Source organism: Sceloporus undulatus, chromosome 1 (genome assembly GCF_019175285.1).
Source record: "Sceloporus undulatus isolate JIND9_A2432 ecotype Alabama chromosome 1, SceUnd_v1.1, whole genome shotgun sequence".
NCBI classification, from domain to species: domain Eukaryota; kingdom Metazoa; phylum Chordata; class Lepidosauria; order Squamata; family Phrynosomatidae; genus Sceloporus; species Sceloporus undulatus.
Window position 1 is genome coordinate 242,576,656 of NC_056522.1, and position 26,008 is coordinate 242,602,663.

Consider the following 26,008-nt stretch of genomic DNA (forward strand, 5'->3'; position numbering starts at 1 on the left):
ACTAGGGAAAGTAGGGAAGAAGGTGTGTGCATTTTTGTGACTGGATCAGCTGTTGTTCTCTTAGAAATAAAAATCGCCCTGCACTCCCTCTGCCTCCAGCAGCCCATTCCCAGGCATGGAGGGAAAATGGAGAGGAAACTGTATATGTGTGTTTGTCACTGAATGAGCTGCCATCATCGGCATTACCATATTGACACGTATATAAATCGACCCAGGATTTTGGGGTCAATTTTTGGGCATAAATTTCTTGACTTATAGATGAGTATACATGGTAGTTATACTGCTACTTAAAAATAAGTGAGGAAGAGGAAAATATAAATATTATTAAGTGTAGTTAAAAACTCACTATCAAAGACTCAGAATGAGCATCTGAACAAAATCTTCTGAGCCAAGCATTACTGCAGAAACTGTGAACATTTGTAACAATATTGATTTAGTTTTGACACATATATCAAATCGAACAGAGTAAGAGAATACTATTTTCTTTAAATGTATAGTTATTTAAGGATTTAAAAAAATATATATGAATTTTTAAGTATATAAAACTTACAGCAAAGAAGGAGGAAGAAAGTGAGGATGAACATCCCAGAGAGGTGATTTAGAACCTTGAATGAGGGAATTATTTTCTATTAAAATACAGGTCCTTTGAACATGTTCACAAGGTTCATTTCCAGTTTGCAAATCATGTCTTACTGAGAGTCAGTGTTAGACTGGCTACCTATATCTATGTAATACAAAACTAAATTACCAGATTAAAATTTACATTTGATAGTTGTACAAAATACTGTGCTAGCACACATTTAATGATACCAGCCTTTTTGGCCAGACAAGGTATGAGTGTTCTTGGAAACAAATGCTACTTACAGGAGTTTGGATCATCATGGCCCTTTGATCTCTCATTGTTCTCACAATATCCAAGGGATAAACAGGCTGGCTACACTCAATAAGACACATAGCTGTTTCCATAGTGATAAGAACGCCGGTTCGTCCAATCCCAGCACTGTAAGATTAAGAAAAGATGACTACTATGTTTATCATATTTAATATTTTTAAACATGTAGATATGTACATATTTTACAAAAATCCATACAACTGAATATATTTTGATTTAGGTAAGTCTGCAATTCCCCCCAGCATAACAGCTGCCAAAAACAGCAACAAAAAAACAACCTTGCACAAAATAGGCAAATATAATTCCTAGGTACACAGCAAATGTTTTGTCAAGCATACTATGACAGAAACTGTAAACAGTATTTTCCCCAACACATTCATTATAATCCAGACCCACTAAGAGTAATGACAGCATGTCACAGTTTCATTGAGAAATGCTTTGTACTGTACTGGTTTTTCACAAATTCATAACTTCAGTACAGGCATACCTCTATCAAAAAGTCTTTGACAAAGAGCTTCCATTTTATGCCCCCAGCCCTCCTTTTCCTTTTTGTCCTGTTTCTTTAACAGCATTGGCACTGGAAGGATAGTGAAGGAAGGGTGGAGAAACAGAGATTTTTAGTGCTTGGTCTAGAGTAAACAGTAAGACCTGGTGGCACAGTGGTTAAATGCCTGTACTGCAGCCACTCACTCACAAACCATAAGGTTGCGAGTTCAATACCAGCAAAAGGCTCAAGCTCAACTCAGACTTGCATCCTTCCGAGGTCACTAAAATGAGCACCCAGATTGTTGGGGGCAATTAGCGTATACTTTGTAAACCGCTTAAGGAGTGCTTAAATACACTGATAAGCAGTATAGAAATGTAATTGCTATTGCTGTTGCTAAATGAAAGCTTCAACTGGGAACAGCATTCTGCTCTAGCTGATCCTACTGTAACTGGGTGTGTCTGTCTACAACAGACAAGCCAAACAGCAACTAACTCCAGAATCAATTACAGCCTTATCGCATGAGAATAGAAAGCCAAAACAGATTGGAAGAGTAGCAGTGTCTGTTTGGATGCCATTGCAGCAGTTCCATTCTCTTCCAGAGGGAGACAGTCATAAAGTGTTTCTTTTGTCATGCTAGAAATATCCGTTAGGCAAAAGGCATGCTTTCACATCCATCTCCACTGGGAAGGAAAAAAGAAGTGCTACAACAGCATGCGGAGAGGCAAGGAGAAAGCTACTACTCTCCTGATCTGTTTCGGCTTTCTTTTATCATGCAATAAGGCTTGCTGAACAACATAACAGAGAGAAAGGGGGAGAGAGGGCAGATAAGTTTGTCTTACTAACTCCCTCCAGCACTGTAGTTTGGTCATCAAAATGGAAAACATAAAAAGGTGGATGCTATTGAAAAGTCATCCCTAGATACCTTTTGGAAGAGTGGTCTTTAGAAACTGCAAAATGTTTTTTGACTACTTATGCAAGGATGATTTAAACTGGTGTTTATACCACATCCATGTATTGTTATTTTTGTATAGAAAATTTGTTGAAACATACTGAAAGGCTGTTCTTTTTTTGTGGTATACAAACCTATCCCTTTTCCTTCCATGTTATTTCTCCCTTTGGTACCAATTTTTCTGTTGAAGTAGTCATCTCTAGGAACACACCTACTTTGTTAAGTGAGGTGTTGTTGCATTTCACTAATATAGTAGTTTTTTAAAAAGTAGGTGTGTTAGTTTATAACCAAGAAAGCTCACACTAAACCAAAAACCAGTCAATATTAAAGGTGCTGTTATATTTTTTTAACCTCCACTTTTCCCTCCCCTTCCCTTCCTCCTTTTTATGTACTGTATTTCACTAAGATCATACTGAAAACATTTTATTTTTTGTGAAGTCGAAGGCTTTCATGGCTGGAATCCATAGTTTTTTGTGGGTTTTCTGGGCTATGTGGCCATGTTCTAGAAGAGTTTCACCAGCATCTGTGGCTGGCATCTTCGGAGAATGCTGACTTGGAAGAGAGTGGGTATGTATATACTGTGTGACCCTGGGTAAGGAGGAGTGATTTGTGTTTGGACGATAAATTGAAGCACCTAGACCGGGCTCTACAGGAGAATGGTTATTCCAGCTCAGACATCAGTAGAGCTGCCAGGCCCAGAAAAACCCAGAGGAGTGAAGACAAGCAACCATCCAAAGGGAAGTTATTTTTTTTCCCATACATCAAAAGAGTCACAGACAGAATAGGAAAAGTGATAAGGAAATACAACCTCCAAATGGTTTACAAACTGATGAAGAAAATCCAGCAAATGCTACACTCAGCGAAGGACAAGAGAGACCCTCTCACAGCCGCAGGAGTTTACCACATACCATGCAGCTGCAGACAAGTCTACATAGGGGCCACCAAACACAGTGTCCAAACATGAATCAAGGAATATGAGAGACACTGCAGACTGGGTCAGCCAGAAAGATCAGCAGTAGCAGAACACATTATAAACCATCCTGGGCACAAAATGCTGTTTGAAAACACTGAAATTCGGGACCATGCAAACAACTATCAGATCAGAATGCACAGGGAAGCCACTGAAATCCCCAAACACTTGGACAACTTCAACAGGAAAGAAGAAACCCTTAAAGTAAACAAAGTTTGGCTACCAGTCCTGCAAATAGCAAAATCAGCACTCAGCAAATGCAAAGGAGAAACCACCCAGGGTCAGGGGCTCTCCCAGTAGCCAAGGATCACCAATTAGCAGAACCTAATCCTCTTTGCATATCCTCCCATCCTGAGGAGGCCATCAGCAACAAAACAATTTACAGATTAACATGGGAATCACTCCTCCTCACCCAGGGTCACATAGAGAGTGTGTATGTATGTGTATACACATACACACACACATACATATACATACCTGCTCTCTTCCAGGTCAGCATTTTCTGAAGATGCCTGCCACAGATGCTGGCAAAACATCAGGAATAAACTCTTCTGGAATATGGCCACATAGCCTGAAAAACCCACAAAAACTATTTTCTGCTTTCTAAATAGGATCTTAGAAATTTCTGAACACATTGCTGACCAGATTGTGTCTTAAATGTCAATAAAGAGTTGTGATACAATATTTTTTTTATTTTCTGGCAAAAATCATACACAGATTACTTTAGGAAGATTCCTGTTTATACATGACCACATCACACAATGTGTAATCTCCTAGGTCTGCTGTTGTTAGACCAATGCTTTATATACTATTAGTCTATTAAGAAGAATTTCAATTAAGAATAACAAGATGAAGTCAGCACATTCTAGAGGGCTACAATGCAAGCTCAAGTGTCTGTATTATAATTTACAATGTTTATATACATTTGAGAGTTTTTTACATAACTGTTGCTGTTTTGTTTTAATCAGATACAGAAGTCTTGGTAACAAATTAATTTGTGCTTTTGTTTAGAAGGTGGCATCAGAGGGTACCTCAAACACTGCTTATCATTAATGGCAAAGGGAATAAAGCAGGAAGGAACCAAAGACCATTCAGATGTATTCACCTGTCCAAAGGCATGACTGTTTCTCCACCAGCCTATACGAACCAACATTAGATCATGTCAAAAGCAGAAACCACAACATAACAAATAGGTCCTGATGGCAGGAGCAAGAGATCAAAGTTACAAGCACTGGGGGAAAAATGAAGGAAGAATATATTGATTTCAGCACCAGCAGGGTCTACTGTTCCCTAGTCTGGGAAGAAAGAGCAACAGATCACAGCATAAGAAAAAACCTATTGACGACACTACCAATAACATCCTGTTCCTAGCTCTGGTCATTCCACTTTGATGGCGGGGGGGGGGGGGGGAATCTTGTAGGAAGGGGCTCTGAACACCAACAACCTATAACAAAGGCTAAAGAACAGAAATCACAAGATCTCTTTCATAAATTGTATGTAATCCAACAAAGGCCATTCTTTCTACAACTGCTTCTAAGAGTGCATTCCCACTACAAAATACATTGAACTGCTGATCAGTTGAAATGACCCTTGTTCCCATTTGAAACCAGTTCCTGTCACAATGTGATCGATTCTTGTCGTGATAAAGCAAGGCAAACACACACACAAAAAGATTTTTCCAGACACTAGTTTCTAAGTGGTTCTTTTGAAAAGAACTGATTCCGAAGAGTGTTCATCAAGTGGGAATGACAGATTGGAATCACATCATTCTGGAGGGGAGGGAGTAATGGCATAGGGGTGTTTACCATCTCCTTAGTTTTTGGGAGATTTCACACACACAAACCCCAGTGCTGCCTTTTTGTTTGTAGTGTCACCTATGGGTGCATTTTAAAAAAATACATAAAGAGAAGAATCAATTCATTGATTTTGAAACTACTTGCAAAGGCAAGTAGTTGCTAAAACGATGACTCGATTCTTTGATCATTTTTAAAAGAAAACATTCAACACACCATACCTTGCCTTGTCTTACTCTTCCTCCTCTTCCTGCTTGCACTGCACCACACTGCCCTGTCCTCGTCCTCCTCTTCCCCCCATGCCTCACCTTTCTCTTCTTCCTCTTTGCACTGTGCTGCACTGTCCATCCTCCTCCTCCTCCGCCCCACCGCACAGTCTTGTCAAGAGGCCCAGTGCCTGACAGCACCAGTGCCCTCCCCCTACCCAAAGCCCGGGCTGCTGCTTACGTCACTCATGATTGACATACATTTGAAGCGGCCCAACTAGTGGGGACGACAACCGTGCCAAAAAAGAAGCGATTACATGGGGCTAATGAAAAGATCTGCTTTCATAGTGGGAACGACAGACCTTTTGGAATTGATTAACAACATGGAGCAAAGGTAAATCGCAAACTGGTTTAAAGTGTAAGTGAGAATGAGCCCTAAGAGTACATGAATGTATTGTAAGAACAATCAAAAGAACCATACAAATAAGTATAGTGAGTGGCTTTATGCCCTCCTTTTGGGCTGGCAGATAATAGGTCTTGAAATGGTTGGGAAAGCTCCACTTGATGCCATAAATAGAGACCAGAGGCAGAGAAGCAAGATTTTTTCCCCCACTGCTTTCACCATCACTGCTGTTGTGTGCCTTCAAGTGCTTTCTGACTTAATGGTGACCCTTAGGTGAACCTATCATGAGGTTTTCCTGGAAAGTCTCTTCAGAGGGTGTTTGCCATTGCCTTCCTCTGAGGCTGGGAGTGTGTGACTTGACCAAGGTCACCCAGTGGGTTTCCATGGCGGAGCAGGGATTAGAATACTGGTTTGCAGAACTACAGTCCAACACTCAAACCACTACACCTCACTGGCTCTCCTTAGGTCTCCCCCCTACTCTGCTTCATTGTTTTCAGCTCTGGGATATACCATGGGGCTTTCTGATCCCTGCTAAATGAGAGAGCTTACTTGGGAGTGATTGTATGAATTGTTAAATAACCATTCCAAAAATTAACAGAGAAGTCTACCATATTACATAGAAAAACCCTCAGAGCAATCTGGAAATCATCTGGGGTAGACCATTTTGGTAAGTCTTCTACCTTCACAGACAGGAGGAAATGGTTAATCTATATTTCAGCAGGAGATGATATGACCACAACAAGAAGACAATTCAAAGGTCCCCACCTTCAGCGCATCCTCCATTTGTACAGCTAATAAATATAAATCCCAAATGCACCTTGCTACATGTGTTGGATCAGTGACATTCTGCCACAGTTGCTGTCAATAGCAGTCACAAAGTCCTGAGCAATTCTAGGCAAAGTTGTCTTATCATGGATACTGATACTTCCTAACACTAACAATTTGTGGGTTTTCAACACTGTGTCCAAGATTACATCTGTTTACTCAAGTAAGAAGTCTACTGGGCATCAGAGCTGATCCATGCAGATGCAAAAAAGGTAGGAGAGAGACTGGACTAGACTATGTGGCTCCTAGCAGAAACTTCAGTACAATGAATTTTCCAAACTAAATATGACTGATATTAACAGTTTTTGGCCTCAGTACTGTAAACTGAAACTGGCTATGAAAAGAATGGTTAAAATTTTCACTAATATTTAAGAACCAACGTATAGACTAATACATGCTTTTCAAAATCTACTTCTCTTCAATATACCAAACATGAAAAGCTGGATGATCACATATGTCCCAAATGTCACATCACTAGCAGGGACAGGGTAACAGAGTAAAAAACAATACTAGAGGAGGAATGTGAAAACTGTGAGTTGCATCTAACCAGTGTCATATCACTGACAGAATACTCTTTGATTGAGCAGATGCTTGGGTGAAATGAGGAGACGAGTGATTATTCCTGATTCCCTGGCCTAGCTGTGATTCTCAACCTTTGGCCCTCCAGCTGCTTTGGACTTCAATTCCCAGAAACACTAGCCAGTATGGCCCACAGTGAAGAATTCTGGGAGCTGAAGTCCAAAACATTTGGTGAACCAAAGAGTGAAAACCCCTGTTCTAATGGGATTACAAAAAGTCTGGAACAGATTTTGAAGGAGTGTGTACAGAGCTGCATACAAGAGCACAATTACTGAAAATCACCTATTTTCCAGCTTCCGTGAAGGAAGCCTCAGTTGAAAAAATGAACATTCTGCTAGGAAAGTAACACTAATTCGATGTGATAGTTTGCATACAGGTGGCAAAATGCAGGTCTGTGTTGAATAATGCAATGCATTTTTGTTACACATCTCAGTAGCAGACACTTTTTAAAAAATGAATGTTTCAAAGCCACATATTTCATATACATGGTTATTATAGCTTGTTAAATAGGTTTCCTTCCAAAACTTGTCTTGTTACATGTATGGACACAAAGAGACATATTTTTGTGAGGCGTGAAAAACATGATTTGAGGCAATTAGGCAAATCTGTTTTCATCCAAGGAAAGACAAAAGAAAAAAGTAAATAACTATTTCTTTTAACAGAACTATGTGTGAAAATGAAGCATGCAATAAAGTGAAGTAACAATGTCAATTAAAAACATAGGAAAGAGGCTACAGCAAGTTCTACATGTGAACCAAATACCTGCAGTGAACAACAACTGGTTCTTCTCTGCCAGCCCTTTTTTTTCCGGACAAGGCATACAAAATCCAGGAAATCACTGGAATCGTCAGGAACCCCATGATCAGGCCACGCGATGTACTGGATTTGAGTGAGCTGACGGTTTTCATTTTTCTAGTAAGACAAAATTTGATCATATGCAACTGGATATTTAAATACATACTATACAATATTCTTATAATATTTCAATATAGTCTTACCTTTTAAAATCAAGCCTCTCTCTATTTTAAATATTTGGATTTACTCATCACAAAAATCAACATTCTCATGCTTCACATCAGTAGAATGAATATAAAATCATCAAAGAGAATTGTAGCAGGGAATTAATTGAACAAGTGCACTATGGCTTTATAAAATCCATTCCATGGTCTATATGCATGAGGTGAAGGTAATCTGAGACATTATAAAAATATCCTTTAAAGATATAAGATGTGTTAGCCATTTTGCATATATAGTAATAGCATTTACATTTCTATACCACTTAACAGTGAACTTAGCACATATATGTAAGGTAACAGCAGATACTGAATTTTATTGCATCAGGTTGTAAGCTTTTTCTTCTTAGTAAGAGCACTGATATACCATTTTAGTGTATTCTATTTCTATATTGACACAAATAAGTTGGCAGAGAATCACTTGTTGCATACAGAAAGCAGAGAAACTGCATTTTTCTTATATTAATCTTTGCACCAAAAACTGCTACTGATTTGATTATTCTAATGTAATCTGCCTTGAGTGCCAGTTTTGGGAAAATGGTAGGGTACAATAAAGATTGTTTGTTTGTTTGTTTGATCTATACCCCACCTTTCTTCCAAAATGGGGCTCAAAGATTAAAACAAAATAGCTAAAACAATATAAGATTAAAAAAATTATAAAAAGCATTACAGAATCAATTAATAATATTTGATGATGATGATCCCAACCACCCCTGTAAATGGTGAATTCATTAACAGAAAGATGCTTAAATGCTGACCTCTGAAAATGTATTACAATTTGAGTATCCCTTATCCGGAATTCCTAAAGCTGAAATACTCCAAATTCCAAAATTGTCCACATGGGTGGCTGATATTGTAACACCTTTGCTTTCTGATGGTTCAATGTACACAACCTTTATTTCATGCAGAAAAATATTTAAAATATTGTGCATAAAATTACCTTCAGGTTATGTGTACAAGCTTCATACAAAACATAACTAAATTGCATGTTTAGACTTGGGTCCTCTCACCAAGATATCTCATTTTGCATACACAAATATTTGAAAATCCCCAAAAAGCCAAAATATGAAATACCTCTGGTCCCAAGCATTTCAGATAAGTGATACTCATCCTGATTGCATTTTTGTTTTGAACAAAAATATAGTGATACAATGAGCCATTTTACTAGGGAATCTAAAAAAGAATAGTAAATTTAATACTGCTACAATGAAATTTTGCAGTGAAATGAGTTTTAATTTCCAGATTTCAAGATAAATCATAATGAGATTCTGTGGCTCACCTCCAAGTTATACAATGTCATCTCTCTGAAGACATAAGCAGGATTTCCTTCTTCTGAATGGCAAGTAATTTGGAAATTCCCATATGAGGAGCTTCCACTGGGCTCTGGCCAGTACTGATGACATTTGACCTAAATTCAACAGGGTTAAAACAAACTCTCAGATTTCAAAAGCATTTTATTGTCCCAATTTTTGTGGAGTGATTTTCAATTGCTGCATGAAACATGCATTAATTTTATAATTCATTATAATACTTCCTTTGTTTATGTAGTTTACTACACAGGATACCACTACTATATCAGACCCTTAAAAACTGCATGAGCTTGTTGATTTAAAATTATCATCTCCATACTGATGTACTGCTGTGCCCATGGAAATCTATCCAGTATCTGCTGCAAATGTAATAACCCCACACATAATAATGATAATAATGATAATAATAATAATGAATGAAAAAGGCCAAATAACACAAAACCAGTATGTGAAAGAAGAATTATTTGGCATCATATCCTAGACCTTCTAGAACAAAGAAAGCCACACTTCCCTTAGCCAATGGAAGTCACTATGTATTCACAGCTGACTTTGTAGTTAGGTTCCCTGAATATACAAACATCCCCCATCCCAAAAGCAATTATGTTTCTCTAGGCTGGTGAATGCATGGCTGGTGTGGTTTCCTATATATATAGTAAAAGTTTAAACAAAGCAACTGTTCTGTGCACCAAGGTAACTTCTCCTGATATCAAAGGCCACACTACTCCTACTTCAAGTAAAACGATTTATGTATTTATTTAAATTATTTGTATGTCGCTCCCCCAGTGCACCACAGCTCCTGAGTCAATGCATAAAAGGTAAAGTATTTAAAACAGTACAGAAATAAAAACGTTAAAAACAAATTAAAATGCAAATGAACAGCTAAAACAGAAAGAGTGGTTTCAAATACCAGAGGACATACAGTACAACATGGTTTTAGATGCTTGGTAGAAGCTCAAAACAGATGGTGACAGTCTTTTTTCCTTAGCAAGAAGTTTGACAGTCCATGATTAAAACCTTGATGGTTGTATATTCCTCACACTAGTCAGTTTTTACTTACTTACATTATATTTTTCTTAACTGAACAGTGATTATTTCAAGTTTAGTTCCCCATATTTATCTTTGGAATTTATCCCTCTGATCATTTGTAGGTTTCTGCAATGTTTAAGTAATTAATCCATTTTAGTACCAGTATTTATTTTCATTTACTGAACTGATAATACCTCCCCCCTCAGAAAACATCTCAAAACAGCTAAGAAACAATAAAGTTTCAGCAAAAGAAAAGAAAGTAAGCATTAATACAGCAACTACAACAACTCTCTTAAAATCTGTTTAAAATATAACAGCTTTCACAATATTTCTAAAGGACATGGGAAAACTGCTTAAATACATTTCCTGGGAAACAGTATTCCAGAGAAAAGCTACAGAGAAAATATGAAATCTAGTCACTTGAAAGCATGCTTCCTGAAAGTCCAGAACAAGAAGCTAAGCCTCTCCTGAAGACAGAAGGAGTAATATTGTTGGAAGTTGTGTTTCCACAGAAACTAGATTTAAGTTCTTTAGGTATTTAAAGGTTATCCCACCATTCTGAGCACACAAACTGCTAACTAATAAACTTAAGATCAGCAGTGCTTTGAACTCTCTAGACAATTTTCTTCAGGAATTTGTTAGTTGAGGCTTGCCAGAACAAAGTGTTATTCAAAGGCAGCCCTATGTAGGCCTAGAAATTAAATACATACATAAATAAAATTTTAAAATAATATCCAATATATTAATACATTTAATTGCAAAGTTTTTGTGCATAGAAAGGAGACTTTACTGTAAGAACAGTCTCCTCCCTCCTTAACTGTCATCCTTCGGCCTGTGAGGGAGAGAATAGGCTGGCCCAGCTCCACCAGGGCTAGCCTGAAGAAGAAGAGCCCTCCCTCCAGTCCACCTGCCTTGGTCCAGGCCTCAGAGGGAGAGAACCACCACTGGACCTCATCCCCTTCCCACCACCATTCCCTTCTCCTTTTGTGTCATGTCTTTTTAGATTGTAAACCTGAGGGCAGGGAACCATCTATTATCCCCTCTGTTGTAAGCTGCCCGGATTCCCAGTGATTGGGCAGCATATAAATAAATCCTATTATTATTATTATTATTATTATTATTATTATTATTATTATTATTATTATTGTTATTATGTTTCCTCTCAGTTTTTGACTGTTTCAGCACAGAAAGGACTAAAGGCACATTACTTTGTAGGAAGTAATCCAACAAGCTAAAAACATTTTGTTTCATAAAAATGTTTTTGGATTTTCTTATATTTGAGTTGATCTGGATTGATATAGTAGATTTTCACTGACTCTTGAGGGCCAACATGGTATAATGGTTTGGGCATTGGACTAGGACAATGGAAGACCACAGTCTGAATCCCATTTCATCCATGAAAACCCAATTGGTGATCTTGGTAAGCAACACTCTCTCAGCTTCAGATGATGGCAATGTCAACCCCCCTCTGAAGAAACTTGCAAAGAAAACTCTATGATAGGTTTGCCTTTGGGTTGCCATAAGTTGGAAATGACTTGAAGGCATGCAGCAATAATGTAAATGTGTAGGCAATGGATCAACATAATAGAATGTGCACTTTTAAAAGATACAGTTGAACAAAATCTACACTGGCATAAATTTGACTAGTTATCACAGTGTAATATATTAATCAGAGATAGAAGATATTTCTGTAAATTGGTTGCATTGTAAAAAATCAGCAACTGTGATCTTTTATATATTTCAAAAAGTATTTAATATATTTTAGCTAATATTTTTGTATATTCCTTGTGTTTTTAGAAGCCCTGAAGAAGGAGTTGTATTTGTGACACAAATCTGGGCACTCTGGCCAGAATCCAATTGAGTGGCTTTTTTGGCTTTTGCTTTTCTTTCTGACAGTGGAAATAAGACAATTCCTCCTCCAGCCCATATATATATCCTGCTCTGGAGCTCTGTGCAACACAGACTCTGGGCTGATCTGAGGAGGAGACAAAAGTTTACACTGGCAGTCAAGGGCTAGTACAATGTTGCTTTGGGCCCTGTAAGTACAATTTCTCTGTTTTTTGTTTTTACCTATTTGCCCATATACTCCAATTAAAAATCTGTTTCAGAGGAGCCTGTAATACAGTGTGGAAGGTAGCTTAAGAAAATTGTAGATGAAGGAGAAGAAGGCTTGTTTATGCCACCAGCTTCTGAAGGGAAACTAATTTAGTTTGAGAGAACTGATAGGTCAGCACCGCCTCCCACTATCTATGGGATTACTTAAGATCTGTGTGCCCTGAGGAATGTCAGATGTGAAGATACCCAGTCCAAAGAGCTTATTTTAGCTGCTGAGGAGACCCTCAATCTGGTAGAACTACACTGTATAACTTCTGTTTCTTTGTTTCAGTGTTCTAAAATTTGTAAACTGCCTTGTGTGTCTTGGTAAAAAGACCATATATAAATACAATGTGTTTAATAAACATTTTAATGACATAGAATACCAAAAGAGCGGTATGTAAAAGTTAAGTTACTTGCATTAGATTTCCTATTTGTTTTAAGAGTTAAAACTGTACACCAACTTACTCTGCCCCGTTCCACTTGAGTGGTTAACATAACAACCATAGATGAACCTTGTTCCCAGGTCATCTGCCAAAAATCAGGACATGTGTTGGGTAAAGGACCTTGGCAAGCAATGTATTTATTTATTATACTGGAAGAAGGGATTTCCATCTAAAAAAAAAAGGCAGAATATGTTTAGTAATTTCATAATGTAATCCTGGGAAATAACAGGTTCTTTGAGTGGTCCACTATTAACCTCAGGAAAGGACTAAAAAACTGAACAACTAATTGTTGTTATGTCAGGAATTGACTCTTCTAGAACATGGCCACATAGCCTGAAAAACCCACAAAAAACTATGATCAACTAATTGCCAAAGGTAAAATTCATGATCAATCATCAAGACAATTTCTTCCTCTAGCTCCAGCACAAAGTAATCTATAGGAGCTTGGAACTATATGTCTTCCATATTTGAGATCATTCATACTTAAGTTGACACTTTAATTATTAGTAACATAGAAACATCCAAAACCTTTTCAAATTCTGGAGAATGAGTTGTCACCACACCTTTTGGTGTTCCCCACAAATTTGGAAAGCTACCTCTGCAAGATCTTTTCCATCTATATTAGAACTGCAGCAACTTGTAACAAACTACAACATATTGAAAAAATTTCAAAGGAAATTTTAAACGAAATAAGATTCTCAACCTTTCTGACTCGCAGAGTCTGTATTTCTATGGTGGAGCCCCTAAGAGCCCTACCCTATGACTTACAAGTTAATAATGTTTAGGAGTATATGTAAGAACATATGCTTATTTTAAAATTTCATTCAATTTTGATTTCTTTCATTGTTATGGAGCAGCCAGGAAACACCTGAGAAGTGCACATGGAGCCCTAAGGGCTCCTCGGAGCACAGGTTTGGAACCCCTGGGCTAAGCTATTTCATTCCCAACTATACAACACATTGTTTTTTTGTTTTTGTTTTTTATTTATATACCGCTATCTTCTAGCAAACCGAGATCTTCTAGCAAACTGGAGACTAACTGAAAGAAAGAAGTTGGCAGTATGAGCTTTTGTACACTTAAGTCTACTTCCTCAGAAGCATTTGGGGTAGACTTAAATAGATTTTTTAAGGAAGGAGACTTAAATCCATGAAAGCTCATGCTGCCAACTTTTTTCTTTCAGTTAGGCTCAACAGTGCTACAAGATCTCTTTTAATATTGATTTTAAAACCTAACATGGCTAGGGGGCAGAAAGGCTGGATTGGGGCTGGGGCAAACAGATGCCCAGTCCAAATCCAGCCAGATTCCACCCCAAAAAGGAGAGGATAAGATCCGCTCCTTTTTGGGAGGAAAAAAAAGCCACCCCTTCTCCCAAAGAGCCAGCTTTTCCCCCAGAAGAGCTGGCTCTAGGGCAAGTGGCATATAAATGCCACGCCTCCAAGCAGAAGAGAAGCCGGCCAGCATATAATCGCCAGTCTGGCTTCTGTATAGCTTGAGGACATGGAACATCTAAATGCCATGCCCCCAAGCCAGTCCCAGGTTGGACAAAACAGGCTGTCTGTTTCAGCCCTATATCTTTGAATTATACGACACATAATTACATGAAGGGAAACTGTAATCACCAACTCACATTTATGTAATTTGCATTGATGTAATCATCATTACTCTTTAAAATGACCCGTGTAGCATCATCTAAAAAGAAAAGGCAATTAAAACATCTGTTAATTTTCTAACTGGCAACATTTAATGAAATGTGTTAACTTACAGACATATGATACTTACAAGGCGAAATGTCTCTGTATCTATTTTTGGAAAGGTTCTGAGGTAATTTGGCACAAGACATTGTCATTCCAGGCTTCTTCCTATAAAGTTGCTAAACAGAAACAGATATGTCACGTAATAACAAGCAGAAGGTGAGTAATAATCTGAAAGTACCCTGCACAAGCAGAACAGCGGCACATTAACACAAAAACACTTTTTTCTGCTTGCAAACACGTTGCTAAAGAGAATGATGTCACATACTGCACTTTTGCAATATGTTTTCAGCAAGGTGGAGTTTATTATGCCTACAAACTGTGCTAAATATGTGAAGTAGAAGGCTTTCATGTCCAGTATCCATTTTTGGTGGGTTTTTCGGGCTATGTGGCCATGTTCTAGAAGAGTTTCTTCCTGATGTTTTGCCAGCATCTGTGGCTGGCATCTTCAGAGAATGCTTGCCTGGAAAGGAGTTGGGTATTGTGTGACCTGGGAAGGCAGGAGGGATTTGCATATGTATTGTTCTGTTGCTGATGGCAGGCCTCAGGGTGGGAGGGTCTGCAAAAGAGGATTAGTGTCTGCTTGATTAGTGCTCATTGTCTGCTGGGAAACCCCTGACCCTGGCAGATTTCTCATTTGCATGTCTTCATCCTGCTATTTTTCAGGACTGGTAGCCAAACCTTGTTTACTTTAAGGGTTTCCTCTTTCCTGTTGAAATTGTCCAGGTGTTTGTGGATTTCAATAGTTTCCCTGTGCATCCTGACATGATAGTTGTTGGCATGGTCCAGAATTTCAGTGTTTTCAAACAGTATTTTATGCCCAGGATGTTTTGTAACATGTTCTGCTACTGCTGATTTTTCTGGCTGGCCCAGTCTGCAGTGTCTCTCGTGTTCCTTGATTCTTGTTTGCACACTGCGTTTGGTGGTCCCTATGTAGACTTGTCTGCAGCTGCATGGTATGCGGTAAACTCCTGCAGCTGTGAGAGGGTCTCTCTGGTCCTTGGCTGAGCAAAGCATTTGCTGGATTTTCTTCGTCAGTTTGTAAACCATTTGAAGGTTGTGATTCCTCACCAGTTTCCCTATTCTTAAACTTCTCTTCTCCAGGCTAAACATCCCCAGCTCCCTAAGTCATTTCTTATAGGGCATGGTTTCCAGGCCCTTCACCGTTTTAGTCACCCTCCTTTGGACATGCTCCAGTTTCTCAACATCCTTTTTGAACTGTGGTGCCCAGAACTGGACACAGTATTCCAGGTGGAGCCTAACCAAAGCAGAATAGAGTGGCAGTAATACTTCCCTTGATTTAGACACTATACTTTTATTGATGCAGCCTAAAATTGCACTGGCCTTTTTAGCTGCTGCATCGCACTGTTGACTCATGTTCAACTTGTGGCCTACTTGGACTCTTAGTCTCTTTCAGCCAGGTGTAACCCGTCCTATATCTGTGCATTTCATTTTTCCTCCCTAAGTGCAGTACCCTACATTTTTCTGTGTTGAAATCCATTTTGTTAGCTTTTGATAGTCTGAAAGTAAAGTAATTTCATAATGCCTGGTATGAGGGAAAGGCTATGAACAAAAGGAAATATGGAACTATTCACATGTAATGTTTTAAGATGTATAAACTGTGTACTTCCCTAACTTGAAAGATAGTGTTCATATAAACAAAATGCAAGGATTGGCATATTTTGTCCAACAATAAACTATCTAGTCAACAATACTGTCTGACAAAGCCCAATACCAATTCTTTGACAAAACAAACAACAACACCAAAACATAAACTATATTTTCTCCATTCCACATTCACATGGCAGACAGCATCTTAAAATTTTTGGGTTGTAAAGCACCTTGAGCTTGATAAGTGCCTTGAGATGCAAAGACTACATCTAGGTGTCTGCATACTGCATAAAACAGCACATATAATATCTTGTAGGTATCTCCTGTTGCATGAATATTAATGCAAAGAATAGAAATGTACATCTGAAGAAGTCAAAGTAGAGATCCCTGGAAAGTAAGAGAATTACAACAGGCCCTTTGTATCCGCTGGGGTTTGGTTCCAGGACACTGTATACAACTCTAAAGTTTTAATCAATTATCACCCTATATCATATGTTTTGGATTATAAAATTAACTTCTTGGTGCACGTGGGCGGAATATATGCAGGTTCGAGCTTATGCTGAAGTACAATTAAGAAAATGAGATGCGTGCGTGTGGCACACATGCTGTCCTGTGCTGCGAGCACGTGCCCCATTGTTTGCAATGGGGCACAAGCATATGCAGATTTCCCCTTAGATGGGGATATCCAGAATGGATCCCTCGCGTAAAGGAAGGGGCTTCTGTACTTTCTCAAAACAGATAACTCTGAAAGATTTAACACAGATTATAGAAGGTTTCCAGTTATTTATTTCAGAAAGCCTCAGCAGAACAGGACTGAACCTCTAGAAGTTATTGAATACAAGTTTCAATCAGTTCTAGCTAATGTAGGTAATGGGTAGGAATTATCTGGTTTGCAATCCATTATCTACCTTAGCCCACCACTGTAACAGAACAACATTAGAAGGGATCAAAAATCTGATCCAGCAGATCTCTTTATGAGCACACACAAAGACCCTTTTGCAAGTAGAAGTATCTACTTGCACTATGCCAACAGAATTTTCATGAGAACTGGGTGAGGACAGCATTGCCCATTAATGCTTGGTATCATTAGGGGCAACTGCTCTATAGATATACATTCAGTAGTATTGCCATGCATGGCTCAATTCCAGGTAAGGAGCCTGGACATGTTCTGCTTTATCCTAAGTATTACCATTATTGGGCCAAGCTACTCAAGGGAGATACCATTACTCAGTCAATTAAGGCACTGGTAATACCTGGCCACAACACACTCAGAAGCATTAGCTCTACTACTAGTGGTTTAACTTTCATTCTTGATCATTTAGGCTGCATAAAGCAATATTGTATATACTCATGTATAAGTCTAGAAATTTTAGTCAAAAAAATTGACCCAAAATACCTGGGTCGACTTATCCAGGGGTCAATGTAAGTACCGTACTTTAACTCGTGTGTGTGTGTGTGTGTGTGTGTGTGTGTGTGTGTGGAATGATCCTCTTTCTCTAAATAGAGTGATAAAAGGTGAGAGCCACCTTGTGAGCACCAAAAAGAAGAATGGATCCCCTCTACTCTCTCATCCATTTAGCCTTTAGGATGAGCATAGTTATGCCTGTCAGAATTTTCTAAGTTCTTTGGCATCATTTTCCTTTGCATCATCATTTATATCTTTTGTTACAGGCCCCTAAGTTTTACCCTCGACTTATCCATGGGTCATATCAAAATGCATAATTTTGGCCTCAAAGCTTGCCCTCGACTTATACATAGGTTGATTTATATTTGAGTATATACGGTATGTGTTTTAAAAATATTAAATAAAAAACACTAGTTTCAAAATGACCTAACAAGAGCATACAGAGAAAGGGGAGAATGCAAACTATTTGTACTGTCTGCCTCCCCCCACCCAATTAAAAAACTGATCTTGTCATGGATAATTTTTTTTACAGCCCCATGTGCAGAATTCTAACCTAATCATAGAGATCGTTATGATACTCAGTAAATATATTACTTACATCAAACTGAGCCAGCACAGTTCCAGTAACAAGTCCCTCTGCCAGCTGAAACATTGATTCTCTCAGAGCATTGTCATCCTGGTGGACTCCATCAAGTGGGGACTTCTCTGGGATGTACTGAAAGTCTGGTTCACTCTCCAGCTTCTCTTCTACCACATCATAAACAGCTACAACAAATCAGAAGTAGTATAATTACTGAAGGAGGAGGAAGCTCTGAACAACTGTAGATACTGGTATTTGCTGCAGTGAAAATTCATCCATACTCCAAAACAAGTATTATGTTCTTCATAAACAAAGACCTTTATAAAGATTTTATTTTGAAGACAGATGATTACAGTATAGCACAAAAGACCAACATTGTGATTACTGCAGACAAAATTAGGGTTGAAAACATTTAAGCAGATTTTCACCTGAAATTTAATGGGTCCAGTTTGGTATAAATAGATGAGCAATGCTGATGGTACTTTTGCAGGATCACAAGTTTTGAAACAGTTGAAAGTGTTTACTTCACTAAAAGATGTCCCAAAATATTCCCTTTATTAAGATACGGCAAAATGTATTTAGTAAGGCTCATAATCCACGGGCTCACTGATGAACCAATTATTATCGAGATGGTTACAAAACTGAGGCCCTTTTCATATGCACTATTTCAATATCAGCTTCAGAGCCATTTCTCCAACTATGCTCCTAGACTATGGAATGACCTGCCAGAGGAGATCTGCCACATTACCACCTTAGCAGCCTTCAAAAAGGCCATTAAGATGGATCTCTTCTGGCAGGCCTTTCCAAATTAGCCTCCTCTCCCCGAGTATGATAGCATCTTCTCCGTCCTACTATAGAGTCCTTTCCTCTTTCCCCAACTCTGCTGATTTTATCATTATAACATTTTATATTGTAATTTATTTACTTTTTTTATAATGTGGGATGGGAGGTTGGGAGGGGGATAAATTTTAATTGGATTTATAACACATTGTTTTTACATGTTGTAACCCACCTTGATTCCCCGTGAAAAGGTGGGCTATAAATTATTATTATTATTATTATTATTATTATTATTATTATTATTATTATGCAGAATCACAGCATTGGGACAGCATATAAAAGCAGAGGTGGCCAAATGTAGAAGGCTTGGCAGCCACTTTAGCTCCAGATATTTGAGTATTGTACCTCCTCACCACACTTCTTCTTCTTTTTTTTTTTTTTTAATGCTTCCAGGACCTTCCTGGGCTATTTTGAGCCCAAGAGAGGTCTTTTTTTAACAGGAAGAAGTAAGAGAAAGCCACTTGCTGTTCTCTTCTTGTTTCAAACAAGGCCCCTCTTCGGCCTACAATGGATCAGAGGACCCTCTCCCCACAATACCATGGAAGGCCTTCCCAAATCCCCAAGAGGGCATTTTGGGGGAAACCATTATCTTGTAAAGAAAAAAAAGTGGGGTTTATGGGACATTACTCCTGGGAGGCCTGGGGGCTCCAAACATGGTGGAAAAGCTCCCCATACTCCTTTACAGGCCATTTTGGGAGTATTTTTGCAAAACAATTTTTTACTCTGGGGGGAGGGACACAAAAGTGGCTTTGGGGGATACATGTGGCCAATGGGCTGAACTTTGCCTACCCCTGCTGTAAAGGAAGCAAACATATACACAAGCCTTTTTTGTATGACGGGTGCACTCATTTTTAATGGAAAAGGTCAAAGCAACCAACTCTGCTTACATAGTTGCTTCCTTTTCTCATTGTTGTTGGACCACATCATGGCAAAATCATTCCATCAAGACCACCCAGCACACTGAGAAATAACCTTAAACCAGATACAGCAGTCTTTAAAAAGGAAGGGCAATAAAATTATATACAGTGAACACACTAGCATACACACTAACAGAAATTTCAGTTTTGATTGCTGCTTTTTAAGAAGTCATCATGGTGTTACCCACACAGAAAAGACAATGTCAGCATCATTAGGGGAGTCATCAAATTTGCAAACATAGAAAGAACTTTTGGGGAAGACGTAAGTAGTCTGCACTTCAAAAATAATCCATGACTGACAGAGGAGAAAAACAGAAAGCCACCAAAAGGAGGAGTGAGATGGAATGGAGCGTCCGGGGGCCTGAACAGTAGAGCTCCATCCTGCAGTGTTCAGTTGCAAGACTCATTTATTTTTAAGGTAGTATGAACTACCATGACAAATAAAGGTTTCCATTCAATTTCATACTTCCTTTTCCTCTCCTCCACCTTGACTTGGCATTGCTTCCCAAATCAGCTTCACAATCTCTGCCAATCTTCAACTATAGATGTCGCAAGGCACAAAAGGAGCTGCATTTGGGCAGAGATTAGTGCAGTGATTCTCAATCATAGGCCCGTTACAAACGGGCCTTTGCGGCGCCCCCATCACATGCTAGGGGTTGGCTGAGGACCTAGTGTCCATACCGGCCTCACCCCTAGCACGTGACGGAGGCGTAATAATGGTGGCACCCTATAAACACAGGCGTCGCCATTTTGACGTATTGGATGCATAGCGTCTGTACATTGCGCCCTGGATGTGACACCGCGAGTGTGCGCGTAGCGCCTTGCGGCATCCCATCCAGGGTGCATTTTGGCGCTTCTTCTTCACTGCGTCTGGGAACCGTGTGGTTTGGCTGCTGCGGTTCCCGGATGCAGCAACCAGCGGTGGCAGCAGAGCGCTGCTTTTCGGTGGTCTGTATCCCGCCTTTGACTCTCCAGGCATTCTCTTTGAGGCTGAAGACTGAATCCATGACACATAGTTCATCCCTTGTGCCAACACAGTCAGTCATGATTGCTCCCAGACCCCTTTATCACTGCTTGTGTTGGGAATTACACAGCTCAAAAGACTGGGAGGGCCAAAGGTTGAGTACTTTTGGATTAGAGGAATCTGTTCCACCAGCAGTATTCATTCTGCTGGTAGGCAGTCATAGTTGGATACAACATACACATCTAAATTCAATTACTTAAAAAAAAAATCTCTTTCTCCTTAATGCAGCTTTATTATTTGGAGCTGAGAAGGTTAATCAAGGACACAAAAGGCCTAATTTTTTACTAGAATGCATGCTGTTATCATTTCACAATCACCCTGCACACACCTCCTGCCTGGAAACAACATGTGTTATATACAAATGTGCCAGACAGTGTTTGTGGAAGACAAACACATTTTATTACCAATGCTTGGAACAAAAATGGAATTGCAAAAAGTGTGGAGGCGGAAATTATGGCTTTCACTAAACTTCACATTTCAAACTCTTTTATTTAAAGTAATACTGCAATCAACACAGTTTGGCAAGTCAAATCAGGACACCTACCCAATGTATTTTCTACAATTATGATACAATAAAGAGGGTGAATTTAAAATACACCCATTGACAAATAATTGAATAACATCTCTTACTATTTGACTGAGGTGAAACAAATTTAGCAGTTTGTTTGAGTCCTTCTATTTCACATGACACTTTCCTGCTAAATGGTTTTTATATTGTCACTGGACAGTGAACCCAAATTAAATATCTCAGTTTATGGACAACATGTCAGAATAACATAATTGCTACATACATGTTTATCTTTAAAAATGTAATATATACATCTGCCCTAATGAGAAAGTTAAACTTGTACACTGACAAGTAAATATGCATTCGATCTATCCGTAAGTAAGTCTAAGTTCATAGGACTATCTTCATGTATACATTAAAGCATATGAAAAGCAAATTATTAAATATATCATACACAGGAAATAAGGAAGGAAGGAAGTTTGACAATTAAGTTTGACAAGGTGGAAATGATTACTGAAGAAATACTGTAGAGAAATGAATTCTTTATATTGGCCTTCACTATAGACACATTTAAATCATTTCAGGGGGGGGGGGGATACCTAGAGAACAAGGCCAAACAAAAGGGGTTAACAAAAACAAGCATGTCATGGGGTTTAAGTAGTAAAGGCTCAGGAGCTTTTAGAGAATTCAAGTGAGAAAAAACTGGAAGTTTATCACTAAAGCTGGTATCCACGCCAGAGTACTGGAACTCTGGATATTGCAGACACATTAGCTAATCTGTCTCAGATGAAGTCAATGAATAACTTATTATTAGAAGAATTAATAAAGAATAAGTACTTCTATAAAAGGAAGTCTTGTGTTAACCATCTTAAAGAAGAATGATCTGATAGACATTGTATACTTGGATCTCCAGATGACTTCGTATGAAGTCCCCAACCAAAAGTCTCCTTGGCTAAAACATAAATCACTGGATAAGAGGAAAATTCCTTTTATGAACTGGTAATTGGTTAAAAAACTGGAAGCTGAATTTAGGAACATAAGCAGAGGAGGGAAATAAGCAGTGGAAAACTATTGGGACTGATTCTATTTAACCTCTTCAATAATAATCTGGAATTATGAGTAAACACCATAATAAAAGATTGTATGTACAGCGCTGTGTAAATTTACAGCGCTTTATAAATAAAAGTTAATAATAATAATAACAACAACAACAACACCAAGGTGACTGATTTAGAAAATGAGGTCAGTCATTCTGGATCATGAAAACCTAGGAATTTGAGACGAGTTCTTTAAATAGGGAAAACAGGCAACACAATGGCAAAGGAGACTCAGTTTCTAATTTGACAGTAGCCTAATGAACACTGGGAGAAAAAAAACAACCTAAGCTTGTTACATACACTTATGGAGAGAATGGTGACAGTGTCTGACCAGGAAAGAATCTGTGGGATTACACAAGAGCAAAGTGTGGCCCTGGATGGCATGCCTTCCCCTAGTTTATGTGTTCTGCAGGCCCCTGGAAAAACTGGAGCAAAATTGTCAATAACAACATCCTGGAGGCTGTTGGGGAGCTACTTGCCATTTTCAGGACAAAAAAAATGCCCTCTAGTTTTTGGATGGGGCTGGAAGTTCCCCAACTCTGGATTATACAATGAAAAATCAACTCAATGTGCAACAGCAACAAAAAGGACAACTGAGAAGTAAGTTAACTTAGGGGCTCAACAGATGGCCCCAAAGGAGGGGCTTCTCGCTGCCCCTTTCAGTGCCGGATCTGGGCAGCAGCAACTGCACACCGTGGCCCCGATCTGGTGCTTTGCCGATAATAATAATAATTAATTTAATAATTTGTTTTATTTATATACCGCTATTCCAAAGATCATAGTGGTGAACAGCAAGTAAGCTAATTTTCCCCCAACAGCCTGGGTACTCATTTTAGCGACCTCGGAAGGATGCAAGCCTGAGTCGAGCTTGGGCCCTTTTGCTGGTCTTGAACTCGCAACCTTGTGGTTTTGAGTGAATGGCTGCAGTACAGGCATTTAACCACTGCGCCACCAGGGCTCCTGTTAAAAGATGTTAAAAAGAACAACAATTCCACTCCTTTTAGTGCCAGAAAATAGGTGCCCTTGCCGCCATAGTGGCAGCTTTTCAGCACTTCTTTGGCACAGCATGTCTAAACGCTGCACCAAAGGAGCGCTGTTACGCCCCCACTGTACGGTTGGGTATGTGGCGTGATGCCAGCATTGGGGCGTGTGCATGCCACGCCCCTACTCTGCCCCAAGGCTGGCGTTAAACGCTGGTCTATTTAGCCCCTTAGCTGCATCAAGTCTTAGTTATGCTTAAAGCAGAAAAAATTAAGTGAATGAGATCTGAATCTGCAATGGCTAAGTTAAATTTCACTGAGTTCAATGGGTTGTTCTGAACATGAATATATCTGGATCCAACTCTCTGAAAATAAGTTTACTACCATAATAAATATATTCTATAGCCACTGTGTGTAGAGCCAGTTTCTGTAGTTGCAGTCACCTATCCCTGCAAACATCAAGAACATTTAAAAAGGTGAAGAAAAGCTACCTTGATTACTCAAGGAACAATTCACAGAATATATACTATCTTAAACAAACAAACAAACAAAAAACTCTTCTGTGTATCTTGTGACATACTAAAAATGGACCAATTTTATTATATTACTAGAGTGGGTTTGTTTGTCTTTTACTACAAGGAACTTTTGGTATTTTAAACTTCAGCTGTGCAAAAAATAATAATCAGAGAAGAAAACAGATATCCAGATAAGAACATGCTGTAACATTTGGAGGAAGGAGAGAGCTTTACACAGATAAGCTTACTCACCGTTGGGTCGAACTAGGAGTACAAGTTCACCTGAGTGCCGTTCACAGCTAGCTTTAATAAACATGACAACTTGATCATGGGTATGTTCTGAGATATCCCTGCCATTAATCAATACAACTTGGTCACCTTCATTTAAGCGAGGGACACAAGTATCTGCCTGAAATAAGAAACAAATATTTTATGCAGAGACCAAACTAACATAACAGCACATTTAAACAGGTTGGGTACCCCTCATTTGAAAATCTGAAATCCAAAATCCAAAACTTTTTTCATGAGTGGCTGAGATAGTGACACGTCTGTGATGCGACAACACAGAGACTTCTTGAGAAAATAAATACTCTCTACCAAAGGAGGGGGCTGGTAGCCTCACACGGGAGAGAAACGACAATGATCTCAAAGGAAGTTTTTTATTGTGTTACTAATGGACTTTCAATTTTACTTCCTAGAGTTTATTCTTTGTCTCCCAGAGCCTGTACAGCTAAGGAGGAGTAATGGCCTCTGCTTACATGGATATTCCTCCATATCATCTTAACTGAGAACAACTGTAACAACGCCTTGATAAAATATAAGCATATGACTCTGACATCATCATTCCCCCCCCCCCTTTTTCCTATTTGATTAACACCTTTGCCTGATGAAGAAGCCAGTTGAGCTTTGAAAGTTAGCATCATGTATTTTGTGCTCTTTGGTTGGCCAATAAAGATACCACTATATTGTGGATTTTGAATGTTATTGTATGATGTAATAATGAATTTCATGTTTAGACTTGGATCCCATCTTCCAAGATATTTCATTATATATATGCAAATATTCTAAAATCCAAATAAATAAATAAATTCCAAAATCCATAACCCTTCTATTCAAATCAATTCAGATAAGGGAAACTCAACCTACAACTGTTTTGAAAAAACTCATTATAAAGATATAAACCTAGTTCAGATGCAACCAGCTCTAGGTTGTAAATTACAAAAAACATGTACATTTCAGTTTTATTTTTAAATATCAAAGCTCTTCACAGTTGTCCTCTAAGAAAATGTTATAGTTTATACAGGCAGCAATGATTCTTCTTACATTAAACAGGAGTATAACACGTACAGATTTCAATACACTGAAAATTAGGGCAATATAAAACAATAGGTAAAATTTTGCTTTCAAGATATCATTAATAATGTCTTGACACTTAAAAAACAAAAGACTTATATTTGACAAATACTTTATGAGTCATAATATAACACAAATTCTGGCAACACAGAGAAGTTCTTTGTCACTGGCGTGTTTATTTGTTGCTCTATAAAAACATCTAATGTCTGTGCGAGAAAACTCCTTATTTGCAGGTTAAAACCAAGATGACAATATGTACATTCCTGCAAGTGAAGATTCTCACATGCAAGCTGATGCATGCGTGTATGTGCACACGCACACACACTTATTTCAGGACAACTTTCTACCTTGCAAAACTAAAAAAATGCATAAATATCATCTTATTATCTAGTATTGCTAATTATACATTCTTATGCATCAAAGCACTGGAAAAT

General features: G+C 38.6%; 1 protein-coding gene across 1 annotated transcript in view; it reads right to left on the reverse strand.

Annotated features, from left to right (window-relative positions):
- Positions 1 to 26,008, reverse strand: part of PTPN4 (protein tyrosine phosphatase non-receptor type 4) — a 143,426-nt gene that overhangs the window by 4,830 nt on the left and 112,588 nt on the right. Inside the window, 9 exon segments of the mRNA XM_042472283.1 lie at positions 865 to 1,000; positions 7,867 to 7,910; positions 7,912 to 8,016; positions 9,397 to 9,525; positions 13,016 to 13,162; positions 14,621 to 14,682; positions 14,773 to 14,863; positions 18,359 to 18,525; positions 24,474 to 24,630. Of these exon segments, the coding sequence (XP_042328217.1) occupies positions 865 to 1,000; positions 7,867 to 7,910; positions 7,912 to 8,016; positions 9,397 to 9,525; positions 13,016 to 13,162; positions 14,621 to 14,682; positions 14,773 to 14,863; positions 18,359 to 18,525; positions 24,474 to 24,630 (1,038 nt within the window).